This window comes from Lissotriton vulgaris, chromosome 9 (genome assembly GCF_964263255.1).
Source record: "Lissotriton vulgaris chromosome 9, aLisVul1.2, whole genome shotgun sequence".
Lineage (NCBI taxonomy): Eukaryota > Metazoa > Chordata > Amphibia > Caudata > Salamandridae > Lissotriton > Lissotriton vulgaris.
This window is the reverse complement of record NC_141697.1, coordinates 489,267,312-489,288,368: the sequence shown is the minus strand read 5'-3', so window position 1 is coordinate 489,288,368 and position 21,057 is coordinate 489,267,312. Positions and strand designations below refer to the sequence as shown.

Sequence of the window (21,057 nt, the reverse complement as noted above, 5' to 3'; positions counted from 1 at the left end):
CGAGATCTAAGACACCTCTAATACTACAATATCAAAACGTATTACAGTGATCTCACAGCCAAGCCATGGGACTTGTGTTAATGATGCAGGCTTCCTGCCTTTGATAAAGAGGAGCAATGAGGGATGTGAGTCCCACTGGTGGCACAGACCATCTACCATCACCAACAACATGAAGTGGCAAGTATATTAACACCAGGTGGTAGAACGGTTGCTGCCTGCCTATAGAGCACTGCTTAATATACATTCTGAATCTTTATGGTTAGCTCTGGCACCACCAAACAGCTCCAACCTACATGTGGTGCAGAGAGTGTATGCCACATGTGGTGCACAGAATATACATCAACACCTACCTCGACCTTACAAATGTAACTAATGTGCACGCAGTGGTGAATTGGCAGGGAGGATCACAGAGGAAGCAGGGCTTTGCAGAGGTGCCAATGGATACTGGAAGACCCTCCGCCATTCTAGCCATGAAAGCTGTTAGCCCTGAGAAATTGGCTTTCCTTGAGGTCATGTTCAGTTAGTTGCAGCCCAGACGATTGTGCCTGTAGTATGTCAAGGCAGAGAATTCCAGCCCTAGGAAAGAAGGAGAGACAGAGTTATAAACGCAGTATAACAACCCTATTATGATGGCAATTTATCTGTGGAACCATGCTGTCTTATCCTCTTCTGTGTTAGCAGAGGCAAATACTGTTTAGCAAATTACAGGCCGTAGCAGGGCAAGACATGATAGTCGACAGCCCTCTGGGTCAAAGCCCTCCCTCCCCCCCATTTACCACCACCAGCACCAGCCCCCCTCCCAAGGAACCCCCTGATAAAGTGAACTTTTTCTCTATTAAACCTCTGTCTATTCTATTTCTATTCTATTTCTCCATCTCTCCCTCCCAACCTGCATGTTTCCCTTATTCTCTCTCTCTCTACCGAGGGTCATCTTAAGGAGTTTCTGGGGTCTTGTGAAAAGCATATTTCGACTGTTTTTTTTTACTTTGTTAAATTTCAACCTATAATTTAGTATAGTGTGGCATCCTGTTTTTTAAATAGAGAGAAATGGGTAATACAATTCAAATGTATTACATACAGGGCCCCCCCAAAAATGTCTTGCCCTGTGGCCCCCAAAATCCTTAATATGACACTGACTGGCCCAGTAGGCTGGACAAGGGAAGGGGGACTCTTTACTGTACATACTATGACAGTATCAAACGTGGTATGAAACGTTGCATATGGGTCAATGTGGAAAATATTATATTAATGCCTTTTGCATATTGGGGCAAAGTGAATTGACATAGCAGCGATGCGATACATGTTTAGGCCATTGAAACATAAGACATAATAATGGTGCATGTTAGTGTCGTGAGGTTAATAGGGCCTGTGCACAAACGCTCCCATTTTTACATATTCATGCTTACAGTTGACATCTTTTAAAACAAAGGCTGAGCACATTTTGCTCGCATGCGATGGTGCACTTAGAATGTGCTTTGCTACAAAATACATTTCTTCGTAGGCATAATATCATACCACTGTACATTTTGTCCAAGGACTAAGTAGACTGCACAAACTGCCCTTGCATAGTATTGTCTGTTCTGAGACAGCTCTGAATTAGTGGAATCAAAAATGACAGTCAGATCTGAACTCAGGCACAGTGCACATGGGTCCAGTTTTCATTATATAAACTACCCCAAGCCCTTGTTCGGGAGAGGAACCTTCCTGTTGTCTAATTCCACCTTCATTTTGGAAACATCCTATGTGGAGGTCTGCTCAGTATATCTTTCTGAAAACTCCAGAGACTTCAAAACTATGCAGCTTAATGTTGTTTAGTTTGAAAAAACAAAGTCAATTTTCACTGTCCCTGAAATCCCTCCTCTGTCTCCAAGTAAAAAAAACATTTTACCCTCCTTCTCAGTGTCCAGATGATGAGTGAACTAAGTGCTGTTCAGAATGTTCAGCCCTTATACCATGCTGGTGTCCAAAGCAGGAAGCTGGAAGCAACCTGAGGATCAGCAGCATTCTGGGTATGACATCATTTTCATGAGAAGGAGGAGGCTCAGCACTTGCATTGCTGAAGTGCCCAGAAAACCAAAGAGCTTGCAGGGTGAGTTTGCCCTTCTTGCCTGTACAAGGATCACGAGTGCATGTCTTTCCCTGTTTAGTTAGCTGTGGTATGGCTCCTAATCACTACTTTGGTGTGCCAGGTGAACTTGTGCTCGAAGGGTAACAAAAACATAATAAGTCACTGCATCTCTTTTATGGAGAGGCATATTATTCTACCACTTACACTCCCACAATTGACCTACATGAACGTTGAAAGCAGCCACACTTATGTTTTAGTAACTTTCATGTTACTCTCAACTGGGACAGATGGAGCTTCTAGAAAAGCTACTCCATTCAAACTCTCAATCATGCAACCAATCAGCACTGATCTCATGTGCAACTCCCTGATGCCATTGCACTCATGGATCACTCCCTAGAACCACCTGTAGCACTCCATCCATTCCACAGTTCCCTCTTCCTCACACAGACACTCATGTACACTTAAATATAACATGCAGCACTTTTGAGATGCTGAACTAGGAGAGTGGCCAAGGCGGTGACTAGGAATGATATGCCTGTTGGCTCTCCACCAGAGCTCAGTGGCAGGTTGCAGAAATCGGGGGTCCAGTGGCGTCAGTACTCGAGGAGGAGACCAGTTGGAGATCTGATGGAGAAACGAGTGAATCAGCATGGTTTGGATGTCAACTGACTCTGTCTCTGTGAGCATAATTGTATTGGACCTGTGTTGCTCAATATAGCAGCTGCAGCTTAATCTGGATAGGTATGGCATCCTCGAGTTTCAAAGCCAAGCATTGAGTGACATGATGCATCCTGAGCTCACACCTGCATGGCACAAGGACAGTCTTGCAACTTGAAACAAGGTGCTCATCTGTGCTGGGACCCAAACTCTGCTGAGATTAGCATTAAGACCAGCTCTTCTGGACAGACTGTGTCGGTACAGAGGCCATGGCCCACCAGGCGGGTACTTGAGGTAGTGACTGCGGGGTGACGTGCAGGTGTGGCTCTGCGTCTCCCAGTGTAGAATAGAAAAACTTAGCTGGTAGCGTATGGTGTACTCAGATATCATTAGCCACTGTGATAACACACAGGTGATTTCCCATGAGAGAGGCCCTTTGCAGAGACAAATTTTACTGGAACCTGGCTCACTGTGTGGCAGGGCTCGGCTTGAATGTATACCCTGCATGCTGTGAAGATGATGCTACCGCTTGAGGAGATGTAATTGCCTGCATATCAGGGGCTCTGCCTCTGCACATTGCATGAATCAACAACGGGTCTAGCACTGCTGGACGGGCAGCACAGCTGAACAAGCTGTAACATCAAGGGCCAAGGCCTATTAGAAGGGGACATCGGGACCTGATACCCTGGGCACTGACACTCCACGAGCCTGCAATTTGATTGGCATCTAAATGATGGTGCGCCTCTTACAAGAAAGAGTCCCTCTTTCAGTCCTTTAGAAGAGATCAAAACATGATAAAGCATGATTAAACTAAAGAACTCTGGGATGTAAAGGAGGACCTCAATGGCATAGGCAACAGGGTATCTAAACTTAAGATTCACTACCGTGGGTTTAGTATGTGCAGGTAAAAAGGCGCTCAAACAGTGCGGGTAGAGTATGGTGATGGATGCAGATAGTGTAGGACGGTGCAGACAGTATAGAGGAAAACCCTATAACCTCTAACTAATGTTCAAGCAAGCGATGCTAAAACACTATAGACCGTACATACAAGAACTGTGCACACGTCAAATAAACAATTGTGTAAAATTTATATAACAGGACAAAAGGAGATGAAGCTGTTGGTTTGAAGAAAGCTTTATAAGGTTCTCTTGCATGGTTCTAAGCTAAATCAAATATAAATGAGCAAGCCTGCCCGGGTGACTCATGCATGTGGAGTAGGAAAAATACAGTTTTATACGAATCTGGTAATAGCATGACAGCATAACACCTATAGTGCGGTGTGCTGGTAGCACGGGTGGCCTACAGCATTTACTTCAGAACCGGGTACATAAATATATCTAGACATAATGTAAACACTGCAATATCTCTTACATATGACATTACTACTGGTGCCGATAACACAGGGGTTTGCATATCTAGACGTGAAAAAGTTATAATATGGCAGAATCAGTGTTCTCATGCTTGTCGATTTTAGGAAAATCAGTAGTTGCATTCTCTATAATCATCTCAAGGTACATCGTATGAGGGCTGAACTAAAACATGATCCCGGTGCACATAGACACGTGAAAATGAAACAAACATGCCGGTGTTGGGAAAGTTACAGACGGAGTGGGTGCAATTCTACCGTGCTTCTCAAAATAAAGTGCCGATTTTGAAAAATTCTGCAGTATACCTGAAGATGGCGTGGCAGATCATCAACTACAGGAAAACAGTAAAAAGGGAGAGGGTAGCCATTAACAACAGTGTGCGGGGGTAAAACACGCAGAGGCTGTAGTAGCCTACCGGATGAAAAACTAACCTGAAAGGTCAAGTGGTTGGGTACGACGGAAAATAATCCGTGTTCTGGACTTAAGCAGGATGAGGTATGGCGGGAGCAGTCGGGTACAACTGTCATCCGGATTCTGAAAAGGGAATGAGAGACATCCGTAAGGGAAGACAATTATATGTCGGGTGGGGGCGGGATGGTATCTAAACTTGAAGGCAATGGAAAATAATTTGCAATGCTGCAACAAGAAATACTATCCCTGAAAAACAATTTCTGCACCTACAAGCACATGCAGAAGACTTGGAAAACCTCTCTAACTAAAAACTTAAACATCAGGGGTATTTTCAAAAAGGAAGAAGGGTCAGACATTAAGTGTTACATTGAGAGGCTCTGTAAACATGTACTCTCTGCTGAGTACAACATTGGATGGAATCCACAGAGTAGTAGAGCACCAGACATCCTAGCTTATCTCCACAACTGCGAGCTTAAAGAAGATATACTTCTATTTACCAGAGAATCAGGTCCTGTTGTTTTCCAGGGGCAGAAACTATTAGTATTTCAAGTCCTCTCAGTGATCACCCTTTAAAAATGCAAATTCTTTAAACCAATACCTAACTTCCTGAGAAAGACTTTAAATATGAATGGGGGCATCAACTTCGCCTTATCTACTAGCAATCTCTGAAGAGAGACAAATCTGTGACCTCCCAAATGACAGAACATAGACTATGACACAGCGAACAAACCAGCCGTACACTCAGAGAAGCAACAAATGGCGGAAAGTAACCAGACCTGTAAAAAACTGAGTCCAGACCCAACCACCATCCCTAAGGGGATATGATAAAAGCATCTAAATAGTCATCCCTAAGCCATGCAAAATAACTTGCAATGCAGCTCATATAAACCTTTCTACCTTAACAACATAGAAGCAAAAATATCTATACAGCTATATTACATACAAGATAAACCCCTATATTCCCTGTTCGTTAGACTCCGAACAGGCAGGTTTCATCCCTTAGAGTGGATGCACAGACAATGCGAAAAGGATGTGCCATATCACTGATAATGGAAATAGATCTACAAAGAACACTTCAATATTGGCCATTAAAGCTAATAAAGCATTCAGTAGAGTTCACTGGCCATATTTAATAGAAACTCTAAAATGCTTTGGTTTCGAGGATACATTTTACTAATGGATCCTCTATAGGTATATCTTTCCTGAAGCCATAGTAAGAGTAAAGGGCATTCTTGCCCATCCATTCTCCATTTGAAGAGGGATGTGGCACAGCTGTCCATTATCGCCACTGCTATTTGCTCTATATATGGAGTCAGCCCAGAGGGTGAGAGCTAATGCAAACTTTAGAGGGGTAAAGATTGGTCGGGAGACACAGACAATACGTTTATACCTAGACAATGTGATTGTTGCACTTACAGATCCCATTCACTCTCTAGCTGCTCTGTTGGAGAAGGTCAGACCTTTGGCGGTATCTCAGGTTTTGAGTAAACCTGCAGAAATCACAAATACTCACTCATTTTGTCCAGCAGAAGAAACAAAAGACACTTTGCTCACAGTTCTAAACTAAAAGTAAAAAAACTATAGAGTTCCTGACACCATGGGCAACTTACTATATACCATACCTTGGGCTAAAAGAGGTGAATAACTTCTCAGCAACAGCTAATCTTAATTACTAACTCCTCCTTCGACAAATTAGACAAGATCTCAACCCATGGACACAATACATCCTGTGTTGGTCGGGAAGAATAGCTGCCCTAAAAATTAATACCCTCTGCAAAATCTTGTTTGTGTTCTAATCAACCCCCTTCCAGCTACCTTTAACCACATGGCTGCTGCGGGGATTTTTGGGCTGTGCTGCAAATTCCTCTTTTGCTGCAGTTATGACGAGCTCAGCTCGTCATCAGCACACGACACCCGTGGGTGATGACGAGCTGAGCTCGTCATCAGCATCGAAAGGGTTAAATACAAAAAAAACTATTAAAAAGAGAATTGAATAGAATAATTCATAGTTATATCTATCAGATGTGTGGAGTCCAGAGAGCTTTAAATAATCTGCCTAGAAGATCCCTGGGTAGAAGTCGCCCTATGAGTGCCTTTTCATGATCCAAATGTAAGTTACAGATCTCAACAACCCTCCTGCAGTGGCGGCAGATATTCCTTTTGACTTTAATGAACATTTCGTTGCCTTACAGGAAATACAAGACTTCCAGGATGAGCATTCAAAGGACTTTTCTAAATGTTCTGCCACTGAAGAAGTGAAGGCAGAACCAGCAACTGTGGGTTGGATTCCTAAAATTGGGGATCTAGTGAGTGAGAAGGTCACTGACCCAAAAATAATTTGGTCCAACATACAGTGCACCAGTGCCAGTACTTAGCATTCAAAGTACCAGAACTGTGATATTTACACTGCGTGCTGGTTGTAGATACAAATGGTTTGTTTCAATCGACCTAAGCAAACCACACCATGTGGCCAGTCCTACACAGTAGGCCAGGAGGGCTCCTTGGTAGATACCTTTCTACTCTCGTTACATACAGGAAATCCCTCTGCAATGATTAAATGATATAAATATTACTGGATTTATAGATGTATAGGCTACAGCAAATAAAATTGGTAATTCACACTCTTGGTCTACTACCAGAACCTGCAGGAGACTGTGTACAGCCAGCGCTGCTGCTTCATCTCAATTGTCACTTAATATAATTGAGGAATCTGTGGCAAAATTGCCAATTAATTTCATCCCCAAAGCTTGGGCAGGGGCCTCCCCGTATTTGTTTTGGATATGTTTTAGCACTTCAGGTAAAGCAGCAATTGATGGTGTACCATGTGTGATGGTATATATCGTAGCAAAGACTGTGCCCCAAGTAGCCATACAAAGTGGTAAGCTCATTCTGAGAATTCTATGTTTGTCTTGGTGTTCTGTGTAGGAAAACACCGCTTCAAGCCAATTTGTTTTTTGTGCAATCCAGAATAGGATTTCCTCTCATCTGCCCTGAACCTTTCCCATAATTGCATTTATAGTCATTGGATTGGCTGCATGTGCAGCTAAATGCAGCCGCACAGCTTGAACAACCCTCTCTGGGGAAGCTGGTATTGTGCGCATTACAAATTGTGTTAAGCAAATTTCGAGTATAACTACGCCTTTGCACAAAGTTCTACCATCATTAATGGAGCTAAATTTGGTTATGGTGCATAGCTGACTAGGACAGGCAAGGTTGCCCCCTCATTACTGAGTGGACCCAGTCATAAATTGTTCAGTGAATATAGTAGGGCGCCTTGGAACCAATTGTAATGTTCTTGATATGTTAATGGTATTTCGATATCTTCAAATGGTCTATATGCATTTGATACTGGACCTGTTTTGTTGTTGTGAAATTTTAGTGCAGTGCCATTGAATGCAGAGAAAGTAACTCAGGAGTAGAATACCTCTGTCTAACTATGGGCAAATGTTGCAAATTTGCGATCCGTGATTTCGCGCAAAATGACAAAAAAGTCTGCGAGTTCGCGGATTTTCCCGCGAACTCGCAGATTTTTTTGCCATTTGCACAAATAATGTGACATGTGTGTCTGTAACTTTGCCACTGCGCCGAAAGACACCGAGGTCCCTCATGTGAGCTGTCCATCATAGTGAGGAAAGGGCAGGAAGACGTTGCATACCCTAGTGTGTCTGTGGCGGGGCCAAACTGGCAGGCTTCTATGCAAGTACACATGCCTCTTGTTTATAAAGGGTGAGAGACGGATCAGAGCAGCACATGAGAAGAAAGCAGCCTCCTGGTCACAGTAAGTACACAGGGATTGCGCTCGAGAAACTCGTGGATGCAAAGACCTCCATCAAGGATTACATCTAATTGTAGGCGGTAGATATGGGGAGGAAGCACACCTGTTAATTACTATTGTGTTAAATATTGTAATATGAGCGCTACATTTCTGGGAATCTCTTATCTGTGCGTACTGTACGGAGGGTATCTCAGCTAGAAAGCCCCCCCCATAGGTGTGAACTTGCTCAGAACATGTATGTGCAGAACTGTATCAGGGACAGTTCACTCTGCGTTCTAGATGTAGGGGATGACATCTCAGACAGAAAAATGTCCCTACATGTGACATGCTCGTAACGTGCTTGGACAGCAAACGGTTGAACCACATGCTGCAGCACCAAACCAAAATAGGGTAGTCAAGGTCTTTTCTTTCATGCTTTCCTATGGGTGTTACATTTTGTGGTTTCCTGTTCTACGGAAATGGAGCTATGTACGAATCCTCGCTACCTAGAAATGTCGCCCCTGAAGAAGCTGTGCTTCCACACACGTACTGACAATGAATAAAAAGAGTGAGAGAATAGTTCACAAATTCGACGCGTTGCCGATGGAGTTGAGCGTGTGACTGAGTTGCATGAGTGAGTGAATGAGACTCAGAAAGGGAGTGCTTTGGGCGTATGAACAGGTGAAGTGAGCAAGCAAGTTAGGTGAAGGTTCGTGACTTGAGTATGTATTTGAGCTGAGTGGGTAAGAGAGTGCTTGGACTACCTAGCCAAGTGAATGAATGCGTCTGTGAAGAAGATTGCCTCATTGAATGAGTGAATATCCGTGCCACTTGGTATATTACCACAAATCTCCTGGTCCATGGGTCAACCCTGGGCCACCGGATACAGCCTCAGAGTGGTTCATGCGGATGACGTGTTTCACGTTTTCATTCATCTTTTCGGTATCATCATTACTTCCCGTGTGTATTCATTTCCTGTGGTTGTATTATGGCGGTTCCTGCACATCCCCTAACTGTCTGAAATGAAATGTTAGCGGTGAAGGGTGTACTGGTAAGGGCTGGTCCCATACTTTCAGCTTTGACTGGAAAGTACCCCCCACATAACCTGTCGTTAACACACCAAAAGAGGCGCGGAAACACCGCACTCATTATGTATGTGAGAAATGAAGGTGATTTTAATTGGGGGGAAAAATAACGCAGTATGACAGAAAAAATTAGATACAATCCTAATCTGCTTTAGGTTTGGCATGTCTGACAACATAAGAGCCGACCAGGCAGCACAGAGTAGATTTACACATGTCGGATTGGTAAAGCGGGCACTCAGTCAATGGCCATGGGGCCGGAATCCGAGATCCAGTTGTGGGCTGCTTTTTTCTGGGCAGCCTGGAGGGCGGGGGCCGATTTGGGCGGTGTCTGTGCACTTCGGATGCCGCCAGCGGGCCAATGGGTGCCGGAATGGAATTTCTGGAGGCCGATGGGCCTATGTTACCTGCGTTTTACCCATGGGGCAGAGGTGTCACTCCCTTTCTCTCGCTGGGCGTGACCTGGACCGTGCTCACTAGTTGTTTTGGCTGATTATAATGCACGACTGAATTAGAGCTTCAACTCAGGCACATGCTCATATCTGTAAGGGCTTCCTTTTGAGGTTTAATTTTTGTGGCAGAAGCATTGTGCCAGAATGAATCCTGCCTGCATATTTATCGACGATTATGCCACCGGTTGTGCCATAACTCTACACAACTGGAGTACTTTCTACTGGCTAATCAGTAAGTGCTACCTCGGGTAAATGTATAGTGCTTTTCCTACACTGCAGCTGCGTAACGGGCCAGAAGTTTTGCCTCCAGTGACTGTGTGTGCCTATAACTTTGGTCCCTTGAGTGAGCTGGCCATCAAGCAAATTTGTGAATATTTCGGTAATTTTGCGAGATTTGCGGATCGCAAAATTGCTGAAAATTCGCAAATTACGTGAGCGGAATGGATTTTGAGCCCATACTTACCTCTGTCATGTATGCCATGAGGGCACCAACCATGAAGGTAATGCCTCCCCCTATAGAAGGGATCCCTTATTGTTCTAATAATACTGTCACAGCATGTCAGCAGTTGACAGGACAACTACCCGCACCATATTTAATGATTGAAATGCAAAGGAAGGAAAATGCTATAGTGGGGTTCCCTTTTAAAGGTTCATGCTTGGACAACCTACAGACAAAAAAATGAGTTTCCAATTAGGCTGAGGAGGATAACACTTTTTGGTAATGTTCGGTGGGAATGTTGAAAGAGGTACAAACACAGTGTAGAAAGAGTCAATGCCTTTACAATCTCGATCACTGGACTCCACCGATAAATGTATGCATTAAGGATAGGATCTAGGAAGAGGAGGTCATGGTATGATTCTCAGGCAGAGTATTAGGAACACACTGACACTGGGGCAGCAACTACACTAGGGGAGGATAGGGGATTATTGGCACAAGGGAAAATTTGAAACAGCATTGCACCATGTTGCAATGTGGCAGATGTGATTGAATATAAAAAGACTACCACCAAAGCACTCAGTGAAAAGCAAACAAACCCTGTTCCAAGTACAGAGAAACGTGGAACAGACATTATAATGATACCAGTAGAGGCAAACGCCCCAGACACAAATAAAAGAATCACAAACACTGTTCAGCAAAGAGACTGAAATTCACCTATGTATTTCGTTAGAAGAGCACAAAACCTCAGTCATGTCAGATAAGCGCTGTGAGTGCTGAAGATGTGGGTTAGACAGAGACCTGTAAGACCTGAAACACCTTTCCCCCTCAGAGTATCTTCTAATGAATAAAATATGACACCATTAGCACACAAGTACGATTGTCAGGTCGCGTGATCCACCCCTGCCATGAAGTGCCACTATAGAGAAGACCCTCATGCAGAAAGCCACTTTGTCTCACAATTTAAGGCTTCATTGATGGTTGTTTCAACATCCCGCTATCCCCAACCACTAGCTCCCCACCATGCAGGCCCACATTCCACCCATCATGGAAATCCAACACTCACAGCAGCCAGTATGGATCTTCCTCTATCAGCTCTTACATCTTTATAATGAGTTGCACATTTAGCAAGCTACTTGATTGGTGAAGAGTGACCAAAAACTTGAATCCTTTCATCCCTGTTCTCTTCTCACGACAAAAGCTTCCCCTTGCTTTTAAGATTAAGTTTAAGTTCACTAGAATTGTTTTCAATGCACATGTCCTGAGTAATGCAAAAAGAACAATTGATGGACAGAGTGCAGAACAATGTCATATATTCACTCCAGTACAGAGATCTGGACCTAAAGCCATACCTTTTTTGCTCACTATGCCATTACAGTTTGGACCCAGCCATATGCAAATCAGTCTTGACCCTGCGCCCGATGGGAACAATCCAGCCCAAACTACCAGGCCATGTCCTGAGTAAACCAGTGTTTACTGCTCAGATACTTCAAATTACACATGGCTCACCAGGAACCTAGTTATTTCTAAAGACATTGGACCTGATTCACAAAGATAAACTTAAACTTTTGTGACATGTTACGTTTGTCTTGGAATTCACAATATTGCATTTTAATAGTAAGTTTACGAGTGCGGAGACTCCGCAGTCAGGGGGGAGAATTTCACACTTATTAAGATAAAACATGCTTATCTTTTTATGTGCAGAGTCTTCGCACTGGTAAACTTACTATTAAAATGCAGTTTTGTGAATTCTAAAACAAAAGTAAAAGTACACAAAAGCGTACGTTTACCTTTGTGAATTTCACCCAGAGACTCCCATGCATAGGGGGATGAAATTCTCCAGCAGGGATGTTTTTAATTGCTTCTGGAACTCCTTCCCTTGCGCTATCTGGATGATTCTTAATCTTTTGTCTTTGGAAAAAAGGCTGAAAAAGTATATCATCTTTTAGGCTTGGGGGGGGGGGATAATAATTGTGCCCACTTTGTGGGATGCCTTTTGGATTTCAGTTCTTTCTCGAGTTTGTTTTAATTTCAAATTGTATTAAGTTGTTTTATGTTTTAAATGAATTATTCATGATAAGTTACTTATGTTTGGACATCTCCCTGCTCCCTTTCAGAGCAAGTCGAATATTGAAAATTATAAAAATCAAAAGTCTGTGAAGAAGCTAAACAGCCACTCGACCAATGTGTTGGCAAGCACTGGACTATACAAGAGTTCTGTAGGGAGGGGCAGTAGACCCGGGATGGGTGCCAGCATGTAGTGTGGGCCTACCACGCGGCATTCAAAGCCAAACAAAATTACGTCACAACTTTTGTTAAGAGACATTATATTTCTCTATGAGGAACACATACTAACTGTGACAGTAAAACAAAACCTTACAATATCCCTGAAAAAGTCAGTTGAAGTAACTCTATGGTTATGAATCAAACCATGACAATAAATGAAATGTTCTAGACATCATTAGATACCATACCTACTCCACCAGTGCACTGTTCGTGATCTCACACATGACATAAAAGACATGAAAGACATCATTAATGAATAAACCTCTGACATCATCAATGACATCACTAATTACAGCACTGAAGACATTACATACTGCATTTTCAGTAACATTAATTATGGAGGTCATGTCTTGTGCACCCCATACCTCTGCCACTAGTGCACATTTGGTGTACAGCATATGAAGCATAGCTGGCTCATTGTTAATACTACACTACAGAGCAACCTCCTTGCCACCACTACCTGCTACTTCTGGTAAAGTCCACAGCAATGCAGAACCACTAGCACACACCGAATGAAGTGGTATCAGGGGTGTAACACCTGTGGTGCAGAGGGGGTCCCTAAACTTCCAGGCGCCTCCAACCCTTCGGGGGTGGGGGGGGGGGGGGGCATTCAATCCAAAGTCAATGAGTATCTGTGAAACAGGGGAGACTCAGGGCCACTCATAGTTTGTGGTGGGTGAGGCATAATTTTGCATTACACCACTGAGTGTTGCACCTTTTTAGACAGAGCATATACTGAATGAGGCCAGGGCATCCGGACCACTGGACAAGGGGAGATCCAGAGGTGGGAAGTAAAAAAGCTAGATCAGTCCTTACAAGCTAAGATGTGCGCTGTCTTTTCACCACGCTCTTGACTCATTGAGTGTGAGACTCATAGAGACGCACACATTTGCTGAGAGACACACTCTTTGAGTCAGTAGTCAGTGATAGAAGATGTAGCATGCAGAAAAGATGGAAGATGGATCAAAACGTAGACAGCAAAAAGGAATATACTTTCTCACAAGACGAAATTCAAATTGAAACTATATTAGAGCCCAAGTTTAAGTTTTTTTCTGAGGGAGATAGGCCTCATCCAGACAGGACAGCCACTGGGAGGAGCCCATTAAAGGACGAATGGGAAAAACGAAGGGAATTAAAAAAATATACCACTGCTGATAATTGCTCCTAAGGCTGATAATTGCTTTACATACTTCTATGTGGTGCAAAGTATTAATTGGGGAGTTTAAAGTTTAAAAACAATTATAAAAACTGGAAATGGTCTAAAACAGGATGTCTCCTTGTCCCACTACTGTTTTCATTGTATCTACATGACTTAGCAGAACAGCTTGTGCATCTGAAAAACTCTCTGCTATCATCAGGTTCTCCTGCTTTACAGATACAGTTGTACACTGACAATGTTATTCTGATTGACCTTGCCTAGTAGGTCTTTCTCAAACCCTAACTGAGCAGAGCCATTATGCAACAAATTACTTTTTGCAGATCAATTTGTAAAAAGAAAATGTGGCGACTTCAAACCAAACTTGGCCCCACACCCGAGGTCAATGAGCGAGCTATTTTGGAAAAAGTCTGTGTGAGGGGTGCTTCCCAGCAGTGGGATACGAAAGCCAGGGCCCTTCTGAATGTAGTAAAACTGTTTGCTGCCTATGTTAGGGGGGACTGTGGGTCAATCACTGATTACATCTTTCTTATTCGGGCTCCCTATGAGGTGGGTTGTCAGCGGGGGCGCTATAGTTACAGTCCTAAGTGAGCAATAACCCCCTATGGCTAGGTCTTGGCATTCACAAGGGGGAAAGTAGGGTATGTGGTATCCCCTCTTCATTCTTAAATGTTAATTTCCAGGGCCTTCACCTAGTAAGGAGGAATGTTGATTCAACTGTTGTGATAAAGAATCTGTGTACTAACCATCTTCATAAGCTGTTGAACTGTCTGACCCACCTGGCGGACTCACGGTCTATGACTAATAGTTTTGTCCAAGTGGGGTTAGCTATTAGGGACTTTCTTATGAAACCAACCAACCCAGCCACTATTGGGGATAAGGCCTCTGAAAACCTGCAGAGAAAACCTGCATAGTACCCTAAAGGAGAACCCCAGAGATAGCCAAAAGATCAAAGAGTATAGAGTGGTGTATAAAGACGCCATGTCCAGCATGCGCAAGGAGCTTAAAATTGAGTACTGAGGGAGGGTGGTTCTGTCTTGCAGGCAGAAGGATTCAATAAACATTTGGAGGGTAGCTACGGACATTGGTGCTAGTGGGTCCATTGATTCCTCAGTCATCACTACCATCAGTCCTGAGGCCTGGGTGAGCCACTTCAGGGCCCTTTACTGATCTGACAAGCCCCAGGGTATTCAGGAGTTTAAGGTGTTAACCCAATTTCATGAAATTCACTTTATATGAGGTCCAGGAAGCCATTGTTAAGTCTCCATCAAACAAGGGATGGGGTCCCTATGCACTTATATATATTTTACCCAGACCTGTGGGCCCCAATATTTTGCAATTATTTGAATGCCTTTACCCGCTGTGAGCTCCAAATACGTTGCATACTGCCACTATCATACCTGTCTTTAAAAGGTGATCCACAGTCTCAAAGTTTCTACCACTCTATATCCTCATTGGATTCTGTGGTAAAAAATCACAGGAAGGGTTGTTTGGATCATCTACTGTTATGGGTCACAGAGACAAACACACTCTTGGAGTTTCAGTATGCTTTTCCTGAGGGGCTTGACACAGTGAAGCAATGTCTCAATTTACACCTGCTTAATAGTAAGTATAGCATTGAGAAGCAGGGCTTCATCTGTCTAGTCTTCATGAACATGTCTAAGACCTTCGACAGTGTGGTTTGGTCTAAGCTGTAGGGTTTGCTCGTTCAAATTTTGCGTGCCCTTCAGTGCGAGCTTTTAGTGTCTGTTAGGTATAGTCCTGCCAGTAAACACACTCCCAGCTTTTCACTGGGGAATGGCATCCATCAGGGTTGTGTACGGGCACCAATCCTCTTTCTGTTGTCTTTTAACGGTCTTGAGGCGATCCTGTTCACATATGCAGCTGATGTCCCGGTGGTGGGCAGGAAAAAAGTTACTGCATTACCATAAGCGCATTATGCTGTTCTAATGGGGAGAACACACAAGATTTTAAACACTCTCTTCCAGAAATTTGGTGGCTTTATGGAGTCTTTGGACCTTACAACGAGCTGCTCGAAAACATACACCATGTTCTGCAGCCCCAAATAAATGAAACCAAGGAGTGTATACCTCCTAGGGCAACAGGTTACCTCAACCCAGGACTTTTCTTATCTGGGGTGGTTTTTGATGCCAAGGGAAACTGCGGACTCTGTGAGCCGAAAGCTTCCCAAATGTTTGCCAGAACTGTCGGCTATATTTACAAATTAGCCTCTTGCATTGGCAGAAAGGCCATGGCCCCCCTGCTGGAGGCACTTAGTAGCAAAGACCTCCCCATTCTCATTTATGGGGACAGGCAGATTGGGCCACTTCAACATCTCTTCCCTCCAAACTGAAGAGAACAGGATTCAGCATCTCCTCCTGGGAATACCCCTAGCCTGTTCCTGGCAGATATCGTCCACCAGGTGCTATGTATTGGGTATGTAATTGACCCCATTAAATTTGCCCGCTGGCCTTCAGGTGCGCTATCTGGGCAAATTCACATGCTGTTCTAAACAGGAAGGTTATCTTGGACTGCATTGCTTGTGATAGAGGGTTAGCTATTCCCTGGTTACAATGCATTAAACAAGTAACATTGGATCTGGGGAGACCTGAACCTTTTTCTGCCCCTTCTAGTATATTGAAGCTGATCTAACTTGGGCCTGGAAAGTGTTCCTTACTAGAAATAGACTGCATTGGGAGGTATGTGAATCATCTAAAACCTCTGTCAGGGAGTATGCTAACTTGAAAACCACCCTTAATATGCAACCGTACCTGTCATGGATGGGCACTACCGTGACATATTTGTGTTCATCAGAATTAGGTTTGGGAGTGTTAGGTGACAATTAAGTTTCCTGTTGGGCCAATTTGATTTCACTAAGCTGCTAATATGCCCCTGTGATGAGTCCTCACCCCAGAGTTTGCTCCACTTCATTTTGTGAGTATTATAGGGCCTAATTCAAAATATTTTTAGTCCCACTTATTAGAAATTGTTGAATTAGAAGAAGTGCTGAAGCTTTGTTGTATTTGCAATCTCTGAGTTCCTCCACACTCTGCAGCAGTGCCTGCTCTTTCTTAAAGTGTGCCCTCACAAAGCAAATCGTCTTTTAAGAGCCTGATGTTGTGTGTTGTTGTCATCACCTTTTGTACGTTTTTACTTTAGATTGTCCTATTCTGAATTCATTCACTTGCTGGCTGTATGAGATCTGGAATTGTCGTTTATTAATAACGTTTTGAACATTTGTACTGTCCTTTTCTGGCAGTGTTTTACAGTGAAAATAAGGTTTTATCTGATCTGAACTGGAAATGTATAAAGCTAACATTTCTCCCACGTTAATCTATGCCTGAGACTTTATTGCATTTAAATCCTGGTCCTATTTAGGTCTCGCCTAGCGTTGCAGCACGCATGCACTGCTCGCTCTGCGAGACATATTGCGGATGAGGAGATTTCAGAAGGGGACTTGAAGCCCTCTTCTCATTTTTATTGGATGGCATCATCGTTTATGTAAAATGGTGGCCTCTAATTGGAACTGTGCCTTTTTGGTTTCCGCCCTTTCACCTTTTCGTCTGGCCCATATGGACTGAATCGTCTGCTTTTCGGCTGTCGTGAAGGTATTTCTTATCTTTAGTAGGCGTGTTTCTTCTCACCCTCGCCCTTCCTTGTTTACCGAGTGAACAGATGGCCCAGTGCCCCCAGGGACACCTTATGTCAGCCCAGTCACGAACCGACTAGCCTGGAAATGTAGTTCAATTGAGGCGACCTAAGAGTAACACTCCCACAATACATTTGTTGTTACAGGAAATTTCAAGTCTTGAAAACGTGCAATCATCGAGCGCTTGCTTAGTTTTACTTTAATAGAGCTAAATACTGCGATGCATTTTTTCAAAAGTTTGGACACTTGAGGGACATCAGATAGTACAAGATCACACACCGAGAGGTGTAAAAGACAGGTTTTGCATGCCAGTCCCCTGGTCAAATGATCACCAATAGAAGCCAGAAATAACAAGTTGTTGAAGTGCATTGTTCCCCTATAAGGCATGATTGTCATTCGAGTACATTTAGTTGTCAACTCACGCCTCCTAGAGACACGCCCACCTCTCTCCTCTCCTGACCTTGTACAGGCTGTCGAAGAGACATTATTCTGAAGGGAGACGCAGACGCTTGAAAGCGCCACTGCTCTCTGGCTGCAAGGTCTGAGAATGGGAACAACCCCCTCTTCAGTGTTTTGTTTGGCTTAAAGGTGACCAGAGCTGGGGTCCAGCTCACTACAGCACGTGATATTGGAAGCAGCAGAGAAAATTAAAGTAGTCTGAAATACGTTTAAATTAATGGAAAAGGTTCCTATTGTGGCAGATAAATATGCAGGCTGAGCCTGTAGTGTGGGCGCAGCTTCAGGTCTGTGTAGACACCAGGGGCAGCTGAGGCCGGGCTCTGCAGATTAAAGGGCCCAGCTGAGTTATTCCAGAGCCAGCTGCCTTCTGTAGTGTTTTTATCGAAATAACAGGATATATCTTTATTCCCCCTGCCATGCAGGGCTCTTGCGAGGAAATATTTTTTCGAGGAGCCTATAGTTGTGATCGATCATTGCACCAGCACAGCACTAGCTTTTGATAATTGTTAAACTTTTAACAATAAGCATTGACAACGCCAATAACCCTCCCCCACATTCAACGCCAGGCAGTCGCAGAGATGCAGTGCATTTCTGCTCTGTCTCTGCACCACGTTTCTATATGTGCAAGATTTTTACTCCCTGAGCAGACGGTGCTACGAGGCACCCTCCCCGCTGGTTTATGAAAAACTGCTGCAATATAGTGACTTCTCTGCCTTGATAGCCGGCCAATCAGAAAGACGCTGAAGCCCCCTTCCGATAGACATGTTTTGTAGTTTTCACGTCCAGAGTTAATTTCCACATGTGTTAAAAAGGGGAAGCGATTCGCGGTTCTATGCAGCGCCTACACTGGACAGAAATGAATGCTTCACGAAGGGAAAAATTAAAAAAAATGACATTTACAATGCCAATAACTCAAAATAATGTAATTGCGAGACCTATTCCATTGTAAATGCTTGTTAAATAAATACGACCGATGTTTTGTACATTAGGGTCTCCCCATTCTGGTAAAAGCATTGCAATTTGAAACTCAATTAGCCAGCATCTATGTTTCAGCACTTGCAGCACTTACCCAATGGGGCTATTGTTTAATTCATACCTCAGACAGACCCCTGAAACAAAATTTGAAGCAAGTGGTCTTTAATAGAATTAGCAAAGAATGCCCTTTTTAGATTAATCTTACTTTGTGCACTGAAATTGTTTGGCTTGCTACAATTCTGGTCTTGTAGCCAACGACAAAGAGGCAGTCTCACTATTAAGTATGAAGCTTGATAGCGACCGTTATCTCAATCTGAAAATGTATAAAACAATTACAGACAGCTCGTTAATAAAACAAAAAACAGCTTTATCTCACATACACTTTAGACCCTGGTGTAGGAGAATGCTGCTTTTATTACAGATGCTAAATCTTCCAGTAAACACATTAACATGGAAGGAGGTGGTTCAGCCTGATGACCCATCTATTTGCCTTCTATGTCAAGATGGTATATATGCACTCTATGCTTGTCCTGAACTAAGCTCATTGCGCAGAATGTATTTGTGTCCACACTTATGTTTAAAAACAAATGCAATATAGAACTTTGTGATGAGTTAACCTGTTTTTGTCCCCTCCAAATGAACTAGCCCGTTATTATATTTTTAAACATTCTAAATTTTTTTGGTATAAATCTTAAAATTGATTGTGATGTTTGTACGTCGGTTTAAAATTTATTTATTCTGTATTGTTGATCTATATTGTTGATTTGGTGTACTTATGGAGGTTTAAATATATTTTTCTGTATTTTTCATCTGAGTTAAGGTTCAATTTAGTCTCTTGAAAGCAAGGTGCTCAAGTGTTTTTGAACACTGAGAGAAGTGAGAAAGCTAAGAAGAGGCGAGATTTAAACCAGCTTTCTGTTTCTTGTTTAGGGGATGGAAAACAGTCATTTATTAAATGTGAGGAGTTGATGCCACTAAGTAGTGAGTAGTGGAAACATTGAGCCAGGCGGGAGTGTATACTGCTAGACTTTCCTCTCACACCAGCCAGAGGATGGAAGAGCTCCAAGGAAGGTGCATAGTCTGCAGCCTGAAAGGAGTGGGATTTTATAGAGCTCCTGAGTGTATGCAGTCCTGGTGTGACCCAGGGATGTAGGCTGCTGGTCCTGGATACAAAGTGTCAAATGCTTGAGTTGAAATGCTTGCTTGAAGTTTGGTTTTGAAAGGAGTAGGGGTGAACATTTTAGTAGATGGGCCAAGAGGTGCTGTCAAGGGCTGAGGTAGGTATGTTGAAAATGTGTACACAGTAAAATAAAGATAGGGTTTGGAATAGAAGGGGGTAGCCTTGGGAAGACTTGCGGATAGTGGGACAGGTTGGAGAAAGTAACAATGAGGTCTAGTGATCAGCAAAAAGAGGGGAACTTCCTGTTTTGGTTGATCATGTATTACACGTTTCCAGTTTCACATGAGTTCGAAACATTACTAATGGACTATGCTCTGAAGTTTTGCTGAATTTCTTTTTCCACATACACAACCACACAAACGGGGTCAAAAGGAAACGTCAAATTGAAGCGAGTGTAATGTTTGTATTCATCTGAAGGCAATGCAGCAGAAACTTTATGATCAGTGGATTGTGGCACTGAAATCCCTAATATTTGTGGTTTCATTTGTTTCAGCTCGATTTAGAGCCAGATGGAAAAATATTCGTTGTGGTATCTCTAACAGGGTCCTTCACTGAAGGTAAGGAAATTAATTCACTTTATTGTTAATTCTTTCCCACATCATGAAGCAGTTATCAGCACACGTGTTATTTCTTAATACTAAGTTTCTCTGTAAAATAATTCAATTTACAACTAAAATGTTCTGGAGAAGGGTGCATACTTTAATTCACACTGAAGGATCTGGTAATTTTTACCAAAAGAGGTGCAAAATTGCTGTATTACCTTTCTGCTGTTTCCTTTTACTGCTGCAATAGCAAGGAATACATTTGTTAAAACTCTCACTCAGCCTTCACAGAGGTCCAAAACAGTTGTTGGCACTTTCGTGCATAAAGGCATGGCAGTCGTCAGCAGGAGCAAACAGTGTTGGAAATACTCGCCTAAATAGAGCCGGGCTTCTGATGTCATGACACCGGAAGTCCCACAGTTAACGGCCCTCCAGTAACGAGGAGGAGCTAGCTGGACCTCCACCGTCAGAAACTTAGAGGTTTTCCCTCCTCTAAGTGAGGCATTGGAACTGCTGATTTTACTCTGCTTTCTCATTCTCACTCACCTCTAAATGAAGGTGTTAGCATAACATTACATGCTAT

General features: G+C 43.1%; 1 protein-coding gene across 1 annotated transcript in view; it reads left to right on the top strand.

The window, feature by feature from the left end:
• PRKCH (protein kinase C eta) overlaps positions 1-21,057 on the top strand; it is a 773,184-nt gene that overhangs the window by 205,658 nt on the left and 546,469 nt on the right. The window contains exon 2 of the mRNA XM_086937948.1: positions 20,426-20,489. Within this exon, the coding sequence (XP_086794074.1) occupies positions 20,426-20,489 (64 nt within the window). The remainder of the gene's footprint in view (positions 1-20,425; positions 20,490-21,057) is intronic.